This window comes from Budorcas taxicolor, chromosome 20 (genome assembly GCF_023091745.1).
Source record: "Budorcas taxicolor isolate Tak-1 chromosome 20, Takin1.1, whole genome shotgun sequence".
NCBI classification, from domain to species: domain Eukaryota; kingdom Metazoa; phylum Chordata; class Mammalia; order Artiodactyla; family Bovidae; genus Budorcas; species Budorcas taxicolor.
Window position 1 is genome coordinate 27,666,412 of NC_068929.1, and position 14,507 is coordinate 27,680,918.

At 42.3% G+C, this 14,507-nt stretch overlaps 1 protein-coding gene across 1 annotated transcript; it reads left to right on the top strand.

The window, feature by feature from the left end:
* The first annotated feature begins 40 nt into the window (after nt 1-40).
* ESM1 (endothelial cell specific molecule 1) lies at nt 41-7,384 on the top strand. Its single transcript, XM_052659296.1, has 3 exons — nt 41-341; nt 3,352-3,504; nt 7,284-7,384. The coding sequence occupies exons 1-3, from the start codon at nt 41-43 to the stop codon at nt 7,382-7,384; spliced, it is 555 nt and encodes a 184-aa protein (XP_052515256.1).
* The last annotated feature ends 7,123 nt before the right edge of the window (nt 7,385-14,507 follow it).

The following is a 14,507-nucleotide window of genomic DNA, read 5'->3' on the forward strand; positions in this document are numbered from 1 at the left end:
AGACCCCGCCGCGGGAAGCGGAGCCGGAGCCGCGGGAAACATGAAGTGCCTCCTGCTGCTGGCCACGCTGCTGGTCCCCGCGCACCTGGCGGGGGCCTGGAGCCTCAAGTACGCGGTGGATTGTCCCGAGCCCTGTGACAGTAGCCAGTGCAAAAGCAGCCTGCACTGTAAGAGGACAGTGCTAGACGACTGTGGCTGCTGCCGGGTGTGCGCCGCGGAGCTGGGAGAAACCTGCTACCGCACAGTCTCGGGCATGGATGGCGTGAAGTGTGGCCCCGGGCTGAGGTGTCAGTTTTACAATGAGGAGGATGATTTTGGTGACGAGATTGGTATCTGCAAAGGTAAAGAGCGACCCCTTGCTTCTTGCTCCTTGCCTAGGGCACCCTGAAGGCTTTTAGCCAGCGTGGGAAGAGAGGAGCCTTTCCTTCTAATGCAAAGAGGGAAAATGCAGGTGGGTTTAGGGACCAGGTTCCCCCCACAGGTGCTGTCATAGGGAGAGAGAGAAAGATAACTTTACAGATTGCCGCTGGGAACCCTGCATGTAAGAAAGCCCACAAAGAAATACAGCGTTTCACTCGTGATGTTTAAGAGATTTTTTTTTTTAAGTTGCAATGGAAAATTGTGTTGCTTCCCTTTCTGGAAGACTTTAGAAATTTGACAGGTAATCTGTTACGGCTGGAGTAGGTGGTCTCTTTTCTATAGACAGTGATTACATAGGTCTGCACTGGATAACCTCTTGGAGTGGTGGCTAGCCCTGGGATTTAGTGATTCTTTGATCTTAAGAGAGTCTACAGGGTTGAGGGCACCTCTCATGATCAAGTATTTCTGATGCACACTAATGCACTTTGTGAAATAGGATGACTTAAGTCATCTAGCAAAAGGAGTCACGTTCTTGGAAGAGGATACCCTGAAGTATCAAACAAACCCAGAAAAATAGTGTAAAACAAGCAAAAATAGCACCTAAAGAGAAAAAAACAATGGAACTCTGTAAAGAAAAAGACTTAAAGAAAAACTTTATTAGGTTGAAATTATAGCTAAACAGTGTAGTTCAACATTTGTAGAATTTATTTCAAACTTAGTGACTATAGCTTAAAATGTTTAGAAATGAAAAAATGAAGATTTAAAAATACTCTGTGTATGGATACCTCATGATCTCCTTAAGGATTATTATTAAGGTTCAGTACATATGTGATAGGTCCATTCATCAGTTTTATAGTACAAAGAAGCTTTTAAAATTAAAGGGACTAAGTTTCTAAATAATTTTAATGTGTTTAACACAATTGTAAGCTTTTATGAATAATAATCATCCAGTATTGAGCTAATCTCATGAATTCTTTTAGAAAAATATAAGTCGATTAACTTTTAAGCCACAAAACATACTAAAGATTAGGAAATAGATGGTTGAACTTTAAGGAGAATTTTAGTTTTTTGCTTAGTTTATTTTTGTTTATAACCAATGAAAAGTAGAATACTGAGGAAACATTTTCTTTGGTGGACTTTCACAGAGATGTCTTTCAGCTGAGTGGGATCTGTGATTTCTGTAAATTACAGGGCTTATCAGCCAAGAAAAGAGTACTTCACATAAGGAAATTAGGGAGGAAGTGGTTAACACAATCATACTTACTATATAACAAGTATATGCCGTGTATTGCTTTTTCTCTTGGCATAAAAACTGATTGTATATATGATTGTAAATGTCCAATTACATATGGGTAAAGAAACAGGCTGTAAGGCATCTGGAGTCTTTAGCACTCCAATATTCACTGAATGATCGAGGTAGCTGTTAATAAGATTTATTTTAAAAAGCTGTTTAGGATAGCTCTTAGACATCCTTCAGACTGCACATGGGTCTGGTTACGAACATTTTTCTTTCTGCTGGAAATAGTGAAGCTGTGTGAACCTCGACAGCTACATAGAGACATTGCATTTTGCTGTAGGCAAAATTTTGTCCTTCAACTTTTTTTACAGAACACCTCTGTGAAAACTGTATAGTATAGCTGCATATCTGGATGTTTTCTAAATATTCAGGTATTTTGCATTGCCTTGGCCAGATAGCAATATTTATTGAGCACCTACTATCTGCCCAGCACTATTTAGTATATTGGGGGATACAGTAGGAGCATAACTGAGAATTTGGCTAGAGTTTTAGTTTTCAATATCACTGGAGACACAGTCATAACCTAATCCTGCATGCTTTTCTGCCAGAGGCTTTTTCAGTATTGCTTCTAGGACTTCTTTTTTCCCAGCAGAGAGGCTAGTGTTTAAAACCATGTGCTTCTCTAATCTGAAGGACGCAGAGTACAGCAGTCATAAATCTCTTAAAAAATGTATTTAATTAATATCTATCTTGATTATTCTGTGGACAATATTAGATTGCCAAAGACTTAGATGCCTCACAATTTGTTTCTTCACCCATGTGTGATTGTACATTTACAAGGACATTCTTGTGCCAGGAGAATAAATATTCTGCATCTATTCTGCTTGGCTGTTCAGGGCTGGCTATTCTATTGAGATGCTGTTCACATCATAAAAAACATGCATTTTTAATAATGAATTTGTTCTCTTTTTTTCAATATAGTATGTTTTAGTCTAAGTATGGGAACATCGAAGCTCTAAAAGCTTCCAGATTTGGGTAGGTATATGAATATATTCTCAGCTTTCTTCTCATTTAGCATATTGTATTTTAGCTCTGCAGAGGACTTTATTAGTGAATCCTCTTAACATCTGGAGGAGTTGAATATGTTTGTACTGTCGTTTTGATAGATAAGGAAGTTGATAAGAGTTGGAGCAGATTGAGGATTGGTCACTTGATGAAGAGCTGAGATGACAGCCCTCTTAGCCCCTGGTTAGTTTAAGCCCTTTCCTAGACATTTAGAACAGTAAATTGCCTGTGACTACAGGGAATTCAAAGACAGAATTCAATTTCATATCTTTTAAACTCTGTGAAGAGCTGATACACGTGTCTTTTCAATTGCCTACCTTCACTGAGCTGTCACAGAGGTAGCCCAGTGAGACGCTGCCTTTTGGTTTCTAAGCAGACAGTAGACAGAATTAAACCCAGTTCAGAGGTACTGGTTATGTGTATCTGTCTTCAGCTAAACTTCACAGCAAGGCACTACAACTAAGGAATCCATTATCTGGTCTTAGTGTGTGATTTCACATTTGTGACTTTAAGCGTGGGATTCACATTTCATATTTTCAAAGCTTGGGATTTTCAGATAATTGGGCTTTATCTGATAGTCAAGATTCAAGAGGTTTGTTCAATTACTGAGGCTGTGCACACAGGGACTGTGAAGTTGGAAGCTTGTGTATATCAAGAGCGCCCTCTCTCAAGCTTCCCTTTGTCCTCAGATTGCCCCTTCGGCACCTTCGGGATGGAATGCAAACAGATTTGCAGCTGTCAGTCTGGCATATGCGACAGGGTGACCGGCAAATGTCTGAAGTTTCCCTTCGTCCAACATTCAGTAACCAAGGCTACCAACCAGAGATTTGCATCACACACAGGTAAGAACTGATTCCCAGGTAAACACTGAAACAACAGTCTCATTTTCAGTTTGAATAAGAAAAATTATGGATGAGTAGAACAAGATGGTGGTTTAAATGATTTTGTTTCTTTTATTCTACTTACGGGAAAGGTAGGTGGCTGTTGAAATTTGTTGCAGTTTTACAAAGAGACTTCATTAATAATTTTTAGATTGTACAATTTTTCACAAAGTTTACCCAGTGTATAGCGAGGATAAATATGACTGATTACCCAAAAAGGTAATAAAAATAACCAAGATATACAAAGCTCTTTAAATTCTTCAGTGATCTGTTTTATATATGTACTAGACAAAGCTACTTCTCTCCCAACTTAACAGTGAAAGAGTATTCTGAGGAATTTATTGGATAAGGCTTAAGAGCCAACATAGAAAATATAAAACATTTCTTTCTAAAAACCAAATGGACGTATTTAAGTGGAATGATTCCAAGCATGTCTTTTTGTGGATTTTGGAGAGAATAAGAGATAGTATCTATGATTAAAATTTGGGAATCATCTCTAAACCTTTGAATGAAAATGTAATAATACTCACATGCTAATTGTTAGTGCTTATGTATTTCTTACACAAGTTATTAGAATGTGAAAAATACAGCTTGTAAGATGATGTTAAGTGCATATTTGGTAATCTTGTTGAATAAATGGTTAAATTGGAAGTAGCTCATTTAAAGCAACAAGTAGTCACAACAACTACCAGTATCCACAAACTATATGCTTTTCTCCCCTAGATATAAATAGTTGACAATCCAGATTTATTTCAGTTCTTGTTTCTGGTTCTTCACACTTCAAATTAATTAAAATTTGAAATATTTGACAAATGTGCTTATTCCTCAGCTTTACCTCCTTCTTATACGTGGGTTCAATTAAGTACCTCAAAATAAATGGGAAATATTGTATTTTTACATGAATTATTAAGTGTGGCTATGGCCTTAAACATTAAAGTGAAACCTTAAAAAAAAACCTACTGCATGAATATCTTCGTGAATACTTGATCTGGAAATTAAGATCAATATTAACATTTTAAATTCTTATGACTTGTCCCTATAGTCTTTGACAAACAATATGGAAGAAAATTGAGTTTTAAGTCCTGAACAATTTTTTATTGAGGTGAAATTCACCTAACATAAAATTAACCATTTTTAAGTGAATGATTCAGTGGCATTTGGTACATTCACAGTGTTAGGAAGTCACAGCCTCTATCTAGTTCTTGAAAAAATTTCTCAGCTCCAAATAAAACCAGTGCCCATCAAGCAGTTACCCCCACTCTCCAGCCTCTAGCAACCTCCAATCTACCTTCTGACATTTTCAGTTGCCAGGCTGCCCGGGTGGCTTCCCAGGTGAAGGACCTGCCTGCCAATACAGGAGACTTGAGACAAGGGTTCAGTCCCTGCATGGGGAAGATCTCCTGGAGGAGGAAATGGCAGCCCACTCCAGTAGTTTTGCTGACAAATCTCATGGACAGAGGAGCCTGGTGGGCTATGGTCCATAGGGTTGCAAAGAGTCAGACATGAATGAAGCGACATAGCACGCACACACGTTTGAAACTTATTGTTTCAGCACTACTAGTTGCCTCAAATACTTGAAGCTTCATTTGTCTTATTTTGCTTTCTTAAAACCACAGGCTACAAAGAACATTGAAGGAACAACTTTATTAATAGAATCCTTCTTCTCTCGTTAAGATTGCTCCTGACCTTTCTCACCAAGAGAGAATTGAATCTGGTGAATCTTTGTCACTCTTTGGGGTGTATGTCTGGGGGGCGTGCTCTAGAACTCCTCTGGAATGTCCTCAGAGATGGAACTCTTCTCTCCCCTCCATGCTTCCTGCTGCACACACAGGAGCACGTCTTCTGCTTCTCTGGACCAGTGTGCTGTCTCTTTCCCTCGGGCCTGTCACTTTCTCTCATTTGCTTGCAGATTCTGCAAAAATCCTGACCAATGTATATAGTTGCCTTGGAAAAAGATACTCTGGACCCTTGAACAACATGGATTTGAACAGTTTGGTCCACTTATACACATATTTTACCCCCAATAGATATAGTACCTATATTTTCGCTTTACAGATCTTTAAATTAACTAAGTGTGGGGGGGAATTTGTTTTCAATTAGAGATCACAGTCCACAGAGTCAAAAGAACTAGGGTTGGAGTCCTGAGTTTATCCAAACTCTTTCAGCTTTCTGCCCTTGGGTGAGTCATTTACCAGTTACTTTGTTTGGGGGACAGATATAGTGGTAGGCAGATTTTCCACTGCTCAGGGGTTGGCACCTCTAATACCAGCATTGTTCAAGGAAGTGTCAACTGTATTTTGCTGGATGAAAATTACATTAAGGGTTACATAAAAAAATTTCTGTACTCAATTAGATATCAAGATTCTTATTTGAAATTTATGGAAAATGCATTTTCTGACCTAAGGTGTTTCCTTTGATAAAGGAGCAACTAAAGATGACTATTAGTGTCCTCTTCTTAAATCTCAGCTGGGAAAGAATCCCCTCTCCAATATGGGAGACTTGGGTTCAATCCCTGGGTTGGGAAGATCCCCTGGAAAAGGGAACAGTTACCCACTCCAGTATTCTGGCCTGGAGAATTCCATGGACTGTATACAGTCCATGGGGTCTCAAAGAGTCGGACACGACTGAATGACTTCCACTTTCATAAATGTTAGATTGAGGATGGAGTGCAGAATATCCTAAAAACCTCGTGGTAAGGATGCACAGGAGCCCTTCTGTTCAGTCGTGCATCTCCACATGGGACTTAATGAGTTTTAAGTGCTACTGCTTATAGGACGGGGCTTGGTTGCGGCCTCAGTCCTTGCCACGAGTTTCACATCATCTCTGCCCAAGTCTGTTTGGGCCCAGTCTTTGTAATTTGCGCCAAGGTTCCTCAGCACAGGGACTTCCGGAGGAGCCTTTTATACCTTGATTGGATGAAGTGGTCTTTTCTAACTTTCTACCTGTTGATCACAGCATCCTTGGCAAGTGGGCTTCCTGGTTTCTCATCTTCATTTGTCATTGCTGTTTTTATTGTTTAGTAATTAGCTCTCCGACTTTCCAAGACTGGAAATTCACAAGCATCTTTTTTTTTTTTTTTGTGGGGTGGGGATAGTGGTTGAGTTTCATGAATTTACACGCATTTATCTACTGGACCATCCTAACCTCTTAATAGCATTCGATTTCACTGCAGAAGCAAACACACTTCACTACTCTTAGAAGCAGAAACATTTAAAAAAATTCTAAATATTAGAAACTTGTTAGGTAGAGCAAGGACTATTTCCATAAACGTTTATAAAAGGCCCTTTGGTCTGCTTTCTGCATTCTAGAGCCACATCAGTAAGCTAATTCCTCTTCCATATCAGATAGTAAAGAGTCTTACTTAGAGATCTATACTTACACCATTTACTCATTCGGTAAGTAGTAAGTGCCTACCATGTTCCAAGCACTGTTGCAACAGTGAACAAAACAAGTCCCTGCCATCATAGAGTTGATATTCTAGTGGTACAGTGAGAAAGGGAAAAAAAGGGGGAAAAAAAGACAAATAAATGTATAGAATAATGTCAGGTGATAACGGGTGAACAAAGACGTTTAATTCAAGGAAATGCTAATTGGTAGAGGGCAGGTGAACATGGAATAGACTTTTCACATCTATTATAGATTTCATTGTAAATGTGTTATAATACAAGAATAAGACAAAATTTTACATAATCTGGGAGTTACAAACATTTGGACATGATTTATATTCCTCCTAATCTCAGAGCATGACGTGGCATCTGGAGATGGCAATGCTACGAGAGAAGAACTTGTGACGGAGAATGACGCCCGATCTCCTGTAACGAAGCGGTTAAGTCCACGCTGATCCTGGGAGGGATTTCTGAGAGAAGACCCTGTTTTACCAATCATTCAACACACAGCCAACGTTTTAGGAATTCTCTGTATTATAGCATATGGACATATGAGTTTTGGAGACCAAGTGTGATTTAGGGTGGGTCCAGAAAAAAAAAAAAAGTATGCAATCCATACAATGCGTATGACTGAACTCTTTTAGATATTTGATAAATATTTGAATGCATATAGATGTGTTATATATGTGTTTTTAGTCACAGTGACGAACTAAAGATGCGATTTGAATAACCTTAACTTGGAGGGAAATCAGCCAAAGAGAAGGCTAGCCAAAGCTGAAGACCACAGCCAGTCTATGGCTCTTTGATTTGATGTACATTAATGTCCAGATATGGGCTGGAGAGAATTAAGAGCAAGAGAAGGTGGGGGTGGGGGCTGGGAGAGTATGATATTTAGGTCTTTCTTTGGTAGCTTCAGTAGAATTTCTTTGTGCTGTTGTAGCCATGCGTTCCGGGAAACAAACTCACTCAGAAGGACAATGCAGATAGTGGAGTGCAGTTCATTACACCGGCAGGCCCAAGGCAGAGTCTCCTCTTAGCCAAGGACCCTGACCAGTTTTTCTGAAAACTTTATATACCCTAAGTGTACGTGCCCAAACCCACCTCCCCAAATTCCCTGAAACTAGTCTGAACAAAGGAAAAGAAAGATACAATCAAAGTTAACCCGTGATTCATATACCTTAAGCCTAGGTAGTTAACAGTGGACAATTATCAATAGGCCTGTGGCCATACCCAAATAAGCATAATAGAATTTATGATTCTATTCAGTTACGCAGATAATTAGGGTATTCTTTTAGGCAACAGAGAGTCTAGCTATGAGCCCTGGGGTTCCATCCATGGGGCCTGGTTTTCCAGTTGGTATGTCGTTTCCATAGATACTGGGCACATAGCTCAAAGTCCACAGTCCGGCCCAAGATGGAGTCCTGCTTTCAAGATGGAGCCTGTTCTGTCTGTTTCCTCCTTCAATCCCCCCTCTTGATGCTCTTAACTCATAGTATGAGCATCATTCATAGGGATATATTGCACCCTGACTCTCCAACCCCCAATTTGGGAGAACGACATCGACCTTTGGGTTGGTTACAAAGTTCATAATACATTGTAAAATAAGGGTCCACAAAGCAGACCTATCAGGGCAACTATAACAACGGTAAATATAGTTTTCCACCAACCACCCTTTACCTAAAATAGGACTGAAGTCCAAAAAGGAAGATTATCATCAGACATAACTTTTACCTGACCTTTCATGTCATCTAGGGTGGCTGATATATAGCCAGATAAATCGGGAATAAATACACAACATTCAACTTTAATTATAGCACAGGTCTGTCTTTGTACTGAAACTATGGTTAGTCTCAAGATGATACCAGCAAGTCCTTGTAGCGGCAGTTGATTGTAGAGCTTCATCTCTATTTCTTCTTAAAGATGATCTTGGTTTCATGGGGCCCAGTGGGGTCCTTTTGTGTAGTCTGCTTGGCATCCTCCGGGTCTGCGTGGTATGCTCTCCTCACCCTCGTGTGGTGGAGTCAGGGAGTGACACCTGCAACTTCAACAGCGGTCGGGCTGGTTAGAACAACAGTATGGACCCTTCCAATGTGAGTCCAAGGAGTCGTGTTTCTAGTCCTTGACCACACCTGATCCCCAGGCACAAATTCATGAATCTGTTCCCCAAGGGGAATGGCACCCTCTCTTGTACAAACTTAGTTACCTGATTTATTACCTTAACCAGTTGTTCCATCTGCTGCGAAATCTCATCTCCCCTTATTTGAGGCAAATTTGTTGACACCTGTTTTATTATGGGAAGGGGTCTCCCATATACAATTTTGTATGGAGAAGAGCCATGGAACTGTAGGGTCATCCTGAGTCTGAGCAGAGATGTCGGAAACAAGTCCACCCAGGAACAGTCAGTCTCTAAGATCCACTTGGAGAGTGTCTCTTTAAGTGTCTGGTTGGTTCCTTCCACCATCCCAGAACTCTGGGGCCTATATACTGTATGTAATTTCCACTTGATGTTTAAAGTTTTGCTTACTTGTTATACTAAATCAGCTACAAAAGCCGGGCCATTGTCCGATCCAATGGTGGTAGGAAATCCAAATCTGGGAACTATCTCCCTAAGCAGGAACCGGGCTACTTTTGATGCTCTTTCAGCCCAGGTAGGAAAAGCTTCTACCCATCCTGAGAATGTACCTACTATGACCAGCAGGTAATGGTAGTGTCGGTGAGGTTTCATTTCAGTGAAGTCCGCTTCTAGGTGTTCAAAGGGCAGTGTGCCTTTTACTTGAATCCCTGGAGGTTTCTGTCTGTGCCGAGAGGCAGCATTGACCTGTGAGCAGGCAGTGCAGTTCTGAGATTTTGTCCTTTTGACAGCTGGAGGGCCTGGGTTAGAACATATAGTTCGGTCTGTTGAGCGGACCAGTGTGATGGCAGAGAGCTAGCTTCAACGATGGTTTCTTCCATGACTACTGCATTTCCCAACAGTCATTGTCCTTGTTTCACCAGGCTGGTGCCATTGGTGTACAGGACCAAATCTGGGTCCAGGATTGGCTGGTCTCTCAAGTCAGGCCTGCTGGCATATTTCCTTGCAATCATGTGAGGGCCCACCTTCTCCCACAAGAAAGAGAGTGGCCAGATTCAGGGCCTGACAAGGCTCAGTAGTAACATGGGGGTTCTCACATAACAGTCCCCGGTATTGAGTAATCCGGGATGATAACAACCATTTATGGGGGTCCCCTCGCAGGAAAGTGTTGACCTCATGCAGGACTTTTATGAACAAATCTTGGCCCAAAGTCAGCTCGGTTGCCTCCCAGACCAGTAAGGCAACTGCAGCAACTACCCATAAGCATCCCAGCCACCCAGTGTCAACATTGTCCATCTGATTAGAGATAAGTCACTGGTCTGTCCCATGTCCCCATAATCTGGGACAACACTCTCATAGCCACCTTGTCCTTTTCAGTCACATAAAGAGTAAATGGCTTAGCAAGGTCTGGCAGGCCCAATGTGGGTGCTGACGTAATTGTACCGGGTTTGAATTCTATTACCAGTGGGACTTGTTTTGCAAGCCTGGGACGGGTATGTTGTCTTCCACCCAGACCTCAGGGAATTGCTGAGTTAACTCTCTCTCTTGACTGTTTAGCCCATCTGGTTTCCTTGCCGGGAGAGCAACCTCTGTTCATCTTGAGGGGTTACTGAGAGGAAGAGTAAATAGGTGGTTGAGCCCACTTGAACAGTGGGTCTTTCATCGGGGGAAGGTCACTTGTGCCCCCAAGTTTCTGCCTAACAAAGATACTGGACATTGAGGGATGTATAAAAATTCATGGGTCACTTGGTGTCCCCCCATCTGACATTTTCAGGGTAGGCTAGAGACACAGAGGCTGCATTTATCACCATCTGAGACCCAGCAGCCTCTGGCTGGGTCTATTGGCGTATAAAGACTATAGACCTCGAACAGTCTTTCACAGAACTCAGAGGGTGACTTGCTTTCCCTTTGAATCACTTGGGTTTCCCTGGTGGCTCAGAGGTTAAAGCATCTGCCTCCAATGCGGGAGACCCGGGTTCGATCCCTGGGTCGGGAAGATCCCCTGGAGAAGGAAATGGTAACCCACTCCAGTACTCTTGCCTGGAGAATCCTATGAACGGAGAAGCCTGGTAGGCTACAGTCCATGGGGTCACAAAGAGTCGGACACGACTGAGTGACTTTACTTTGGAGGGTTTTGCAATACTCATAGCTTTTTGGGCCCCCCTCTTGAGACCTCGTGAAATAGTCACCTGATCTCTCCCCAGGTGGCCCCTCCCTTCCTCTGTGTTACGGTCCCAGCTGGGCCTCTCATCAGGGGTGCCTAGTTCTGCCCATCGCTGCGGGTTTGCAGTACCCTCAAGTGCCATTTCTCTTATCCATTTTCTGGCCTCAGGATCCTGTGCCTTTCCTCAGTGCTGAAAAGGGAGACTAGTAGTTGGGTTATGTTATCCTATGTAGGGCAGTGGGTTCGAAAAATAGACTCTGTTAGCCTAATCATGGCTTGTGGGTCCCCCAAGTACGGTGGAGCGTGTCTCTGCCAGTTTAATATATCCGTAGAGGAAAATGGCTGGTAATAATAGGCTACAGGGAGCTGATGGTAGTGCCCCATGTGTCCTGAACTGGAGGCTGTTGTAGGTCTCTGAGGGGCATCTGTAGTGGGGTTCTTTCCCTCTGTTCCTTGGTGGAGCGCAACCTCTGTCTAATTGCTGTGTTTTCTTCCCCCTTCCCATCAGTACTCACCGGGAGAGGTGGATACAATCTAGAAGGTCCAGCTGAGGTGGAATTCTGGGGGCATTGATCAGAGGTCTCCATTGCTGGGATTGGAGCCTGCCGAAACGGCGGCTCTACAAACTCCGGGAGAGGTGGCGGAAGAGTAGTGGCTGCTGCAGGAACTTCACCTGGCCCTGGATTGGGCATTAATTAAGGCGGCCTCCGGTCCTGGTGGAGCACTTGGCGTGTCATTATCCAGTATGGGGAAGGGGTCAGGTCATCCCCGTCCAACTCCTGTAGAATTTCCTTTTTTATCATCAGTCAATTTTTGTGCCATTACTATTTTTCCCTTTCCCTTCTGGATACAGAACCTTATCCATGTAGGAGGGTCTTGAGCTAACCATGAGTCAGTATATGGATATTGATCCAGGTGTCCTGGCTCTCCTGTGACTACTGTATAGACTGCTTCCACTATTTTTAAGTTCATGGTGTTCTCTGGTGGCCATCCTACTCCCACAGGGGGCCATTCAACCTCACAGAGTATGTGGAGGTGGTTAGGCTTCATCTTCACCCCATAGTCTCCTCCAAATCCCTTCTTTAAATTTTTAATCATGCACTCCAATACAGTTGCCTTAGATTCACTTCTCCCCATCTTGCTTACCTTTTCGGACCTTGTTCTACTTTTCCTTTTCATTCTGTCTATGAAGTTCTCATTACCCTATGTACTTCTGATATTTCCACTCAATGACACTTAAATTGCCATTCTGCCTTCTTCCTAATTGGGGTGAGAAGAGCCTTACCTGCCAGATCCCAGAGGGAGAAGGGGGATCTGCATGCCTTCACCTGCCAGTCAGCACAGCCAAACCAGAACACCACGTGGTCCAAGACTGTTTCTCCCTTAAGTTTTTAAGTCCATTCTGCCTTGGTGGGCTTGATCAGGTGCAGATGAAAATACAGATGGGTTAAATATCCCACGTCCCAGGCCGTCTCCGGAAAAGCCAATTCATACTCACTTATGTATCCCCCTCCTTCCAGCCTGACGATTCTGAGGGGGTCAAGAATTTCATAGCAGATGGGACGCCTCCTTGGCGAGAGCAGCATACAAGCACACAAAAACCAAGTTTCTTCTCCTAAAAATCCCCTGGCAATTGCTTGGTAATAATTTTCCCCAAGACGGCGTGGACACCACCTCCTAAATGACCTTCACAAATTGCCTTCCTAAACCCTAACATGCTCGGCAACCTGTGTACCAAGCAATCGTTGCCACCTACCTAATCCGGGCTCCTGAGGGTCTGTGCCCCTTCTAATCCCTCCCAGGGGGGTGATCAGGCCCCCTCTTCCACCCTACCAGGTGGGTTCCTCCTCACCTGAGCGCTCAGTTCCCCTGCTGCCATCCACTACCTGCTAACGTGAAAGGTCCAGGCATTGAGAAGCAGAATCCTTCCAGAAGGGCCAGGCGCCTTCCCTCCTCTAGAAGATTCAAGCCACAAGGCCTTGGAGTAGTCCCAAATGGGACTTGTCTCCTCAAAATTAGGAGTTTTCCGGCCCATGCACCAAATGTTGTAGCCACGCGTTCCGGGAAACAAACTCACTCAGAAGGACAATGCAGACAGTGGAGTGCAGTTCATTACACCGGCGGGCCCGAGGCAGAGTCTCCTCTTAGCCAAGGACCCCGACCAGTTTTTCTGAAAACCTTATACCCTAAGTGTACGTGCCCAAACCCAGCTCCCCAAATTCCCTGAAACTAGTCTGAACAAAGGAAAAGAAAGATACAATCAAAGTTAACCCGTGATTCATATACCTTAAGCCTAGGTAGTTAACAGTGGACAATTATCAATAGGCCTGTGGCCATACCCAAATAAGCATAATAGAATTTATGATTCTATTCAGTTACACAGATAATTAGGGTATTCTTTTAGGTGACCGAGAGTCTAGCTATGAGCCCTGGGGTTCCATCCAGGGGGCCCGGTTTTCCAGTTGGTATGTCGTTTCCATAGATTCTGGGCATATAACTCAAAGTCCGCAGTCCAGCCCAAGATGGAGTCCTGCTTTCAAGATGGAGCCTGTTCTGTCTGTTTCCTCCTTCAGTGCTTTTTTTTTTTTTTTCACTTTGGAAAAAGTCAAAACAAAACAATCACTGAAGGAAGTGGGACTTTTGAAGCTTGTGGGAGTTTGAGCAGCAGCCTTGGACTGAGGCAGGTTTCAACCCCGTCTGAAGGATGGTTCTTGGGTACAGGGCAAATACACACTTCCATAAATGGTTTTAAAGAATGTCACCTCAGATTGACAGTAAGGAAGTATTTTGCCCATTTAGGAGAAGTGTGAAGGTAAATATTTATATATTTTTGTAAACACTTGTTAGTACAAGTCATCCTCCACACCCATATTTATCACTCTTTTGAGAAAATAAGCATAATATCATTGTTCAAAATGGTTAGAATAAAAGTATAATTCTCTAAGCTTTTCAAACATCCAAGGCATGGTAAATTTATTATCAATAATTATAGTAAAATTAACAGTAAGTATAAGAGAAACCTAGAAAAATTTAGTCACCATGGATTTATAAAATGTCAAAACACATGAGGGAATTTATTTAAAAGTAAGTGCAATGATTTACATGAGCTTTAAATTTAAAGTAGAAAATGCTTTTTATCAAGTTTGGAAAAGAGTCAATTTTAGCAGGAAACGTCAGCTTTAAAATATAGTTCATTTTAATGTATTTTTTTCTTCAAACTTGGTTGATAAGTGGAATTATGAGTACCCTTGGAAGGATTTTATCACAAACAGGACTGTTGTACTAGATTTTGTTAGGAAATATTTGCAGAAGTATTTCATTTGGAGTGAAGAATTGTTTAAGA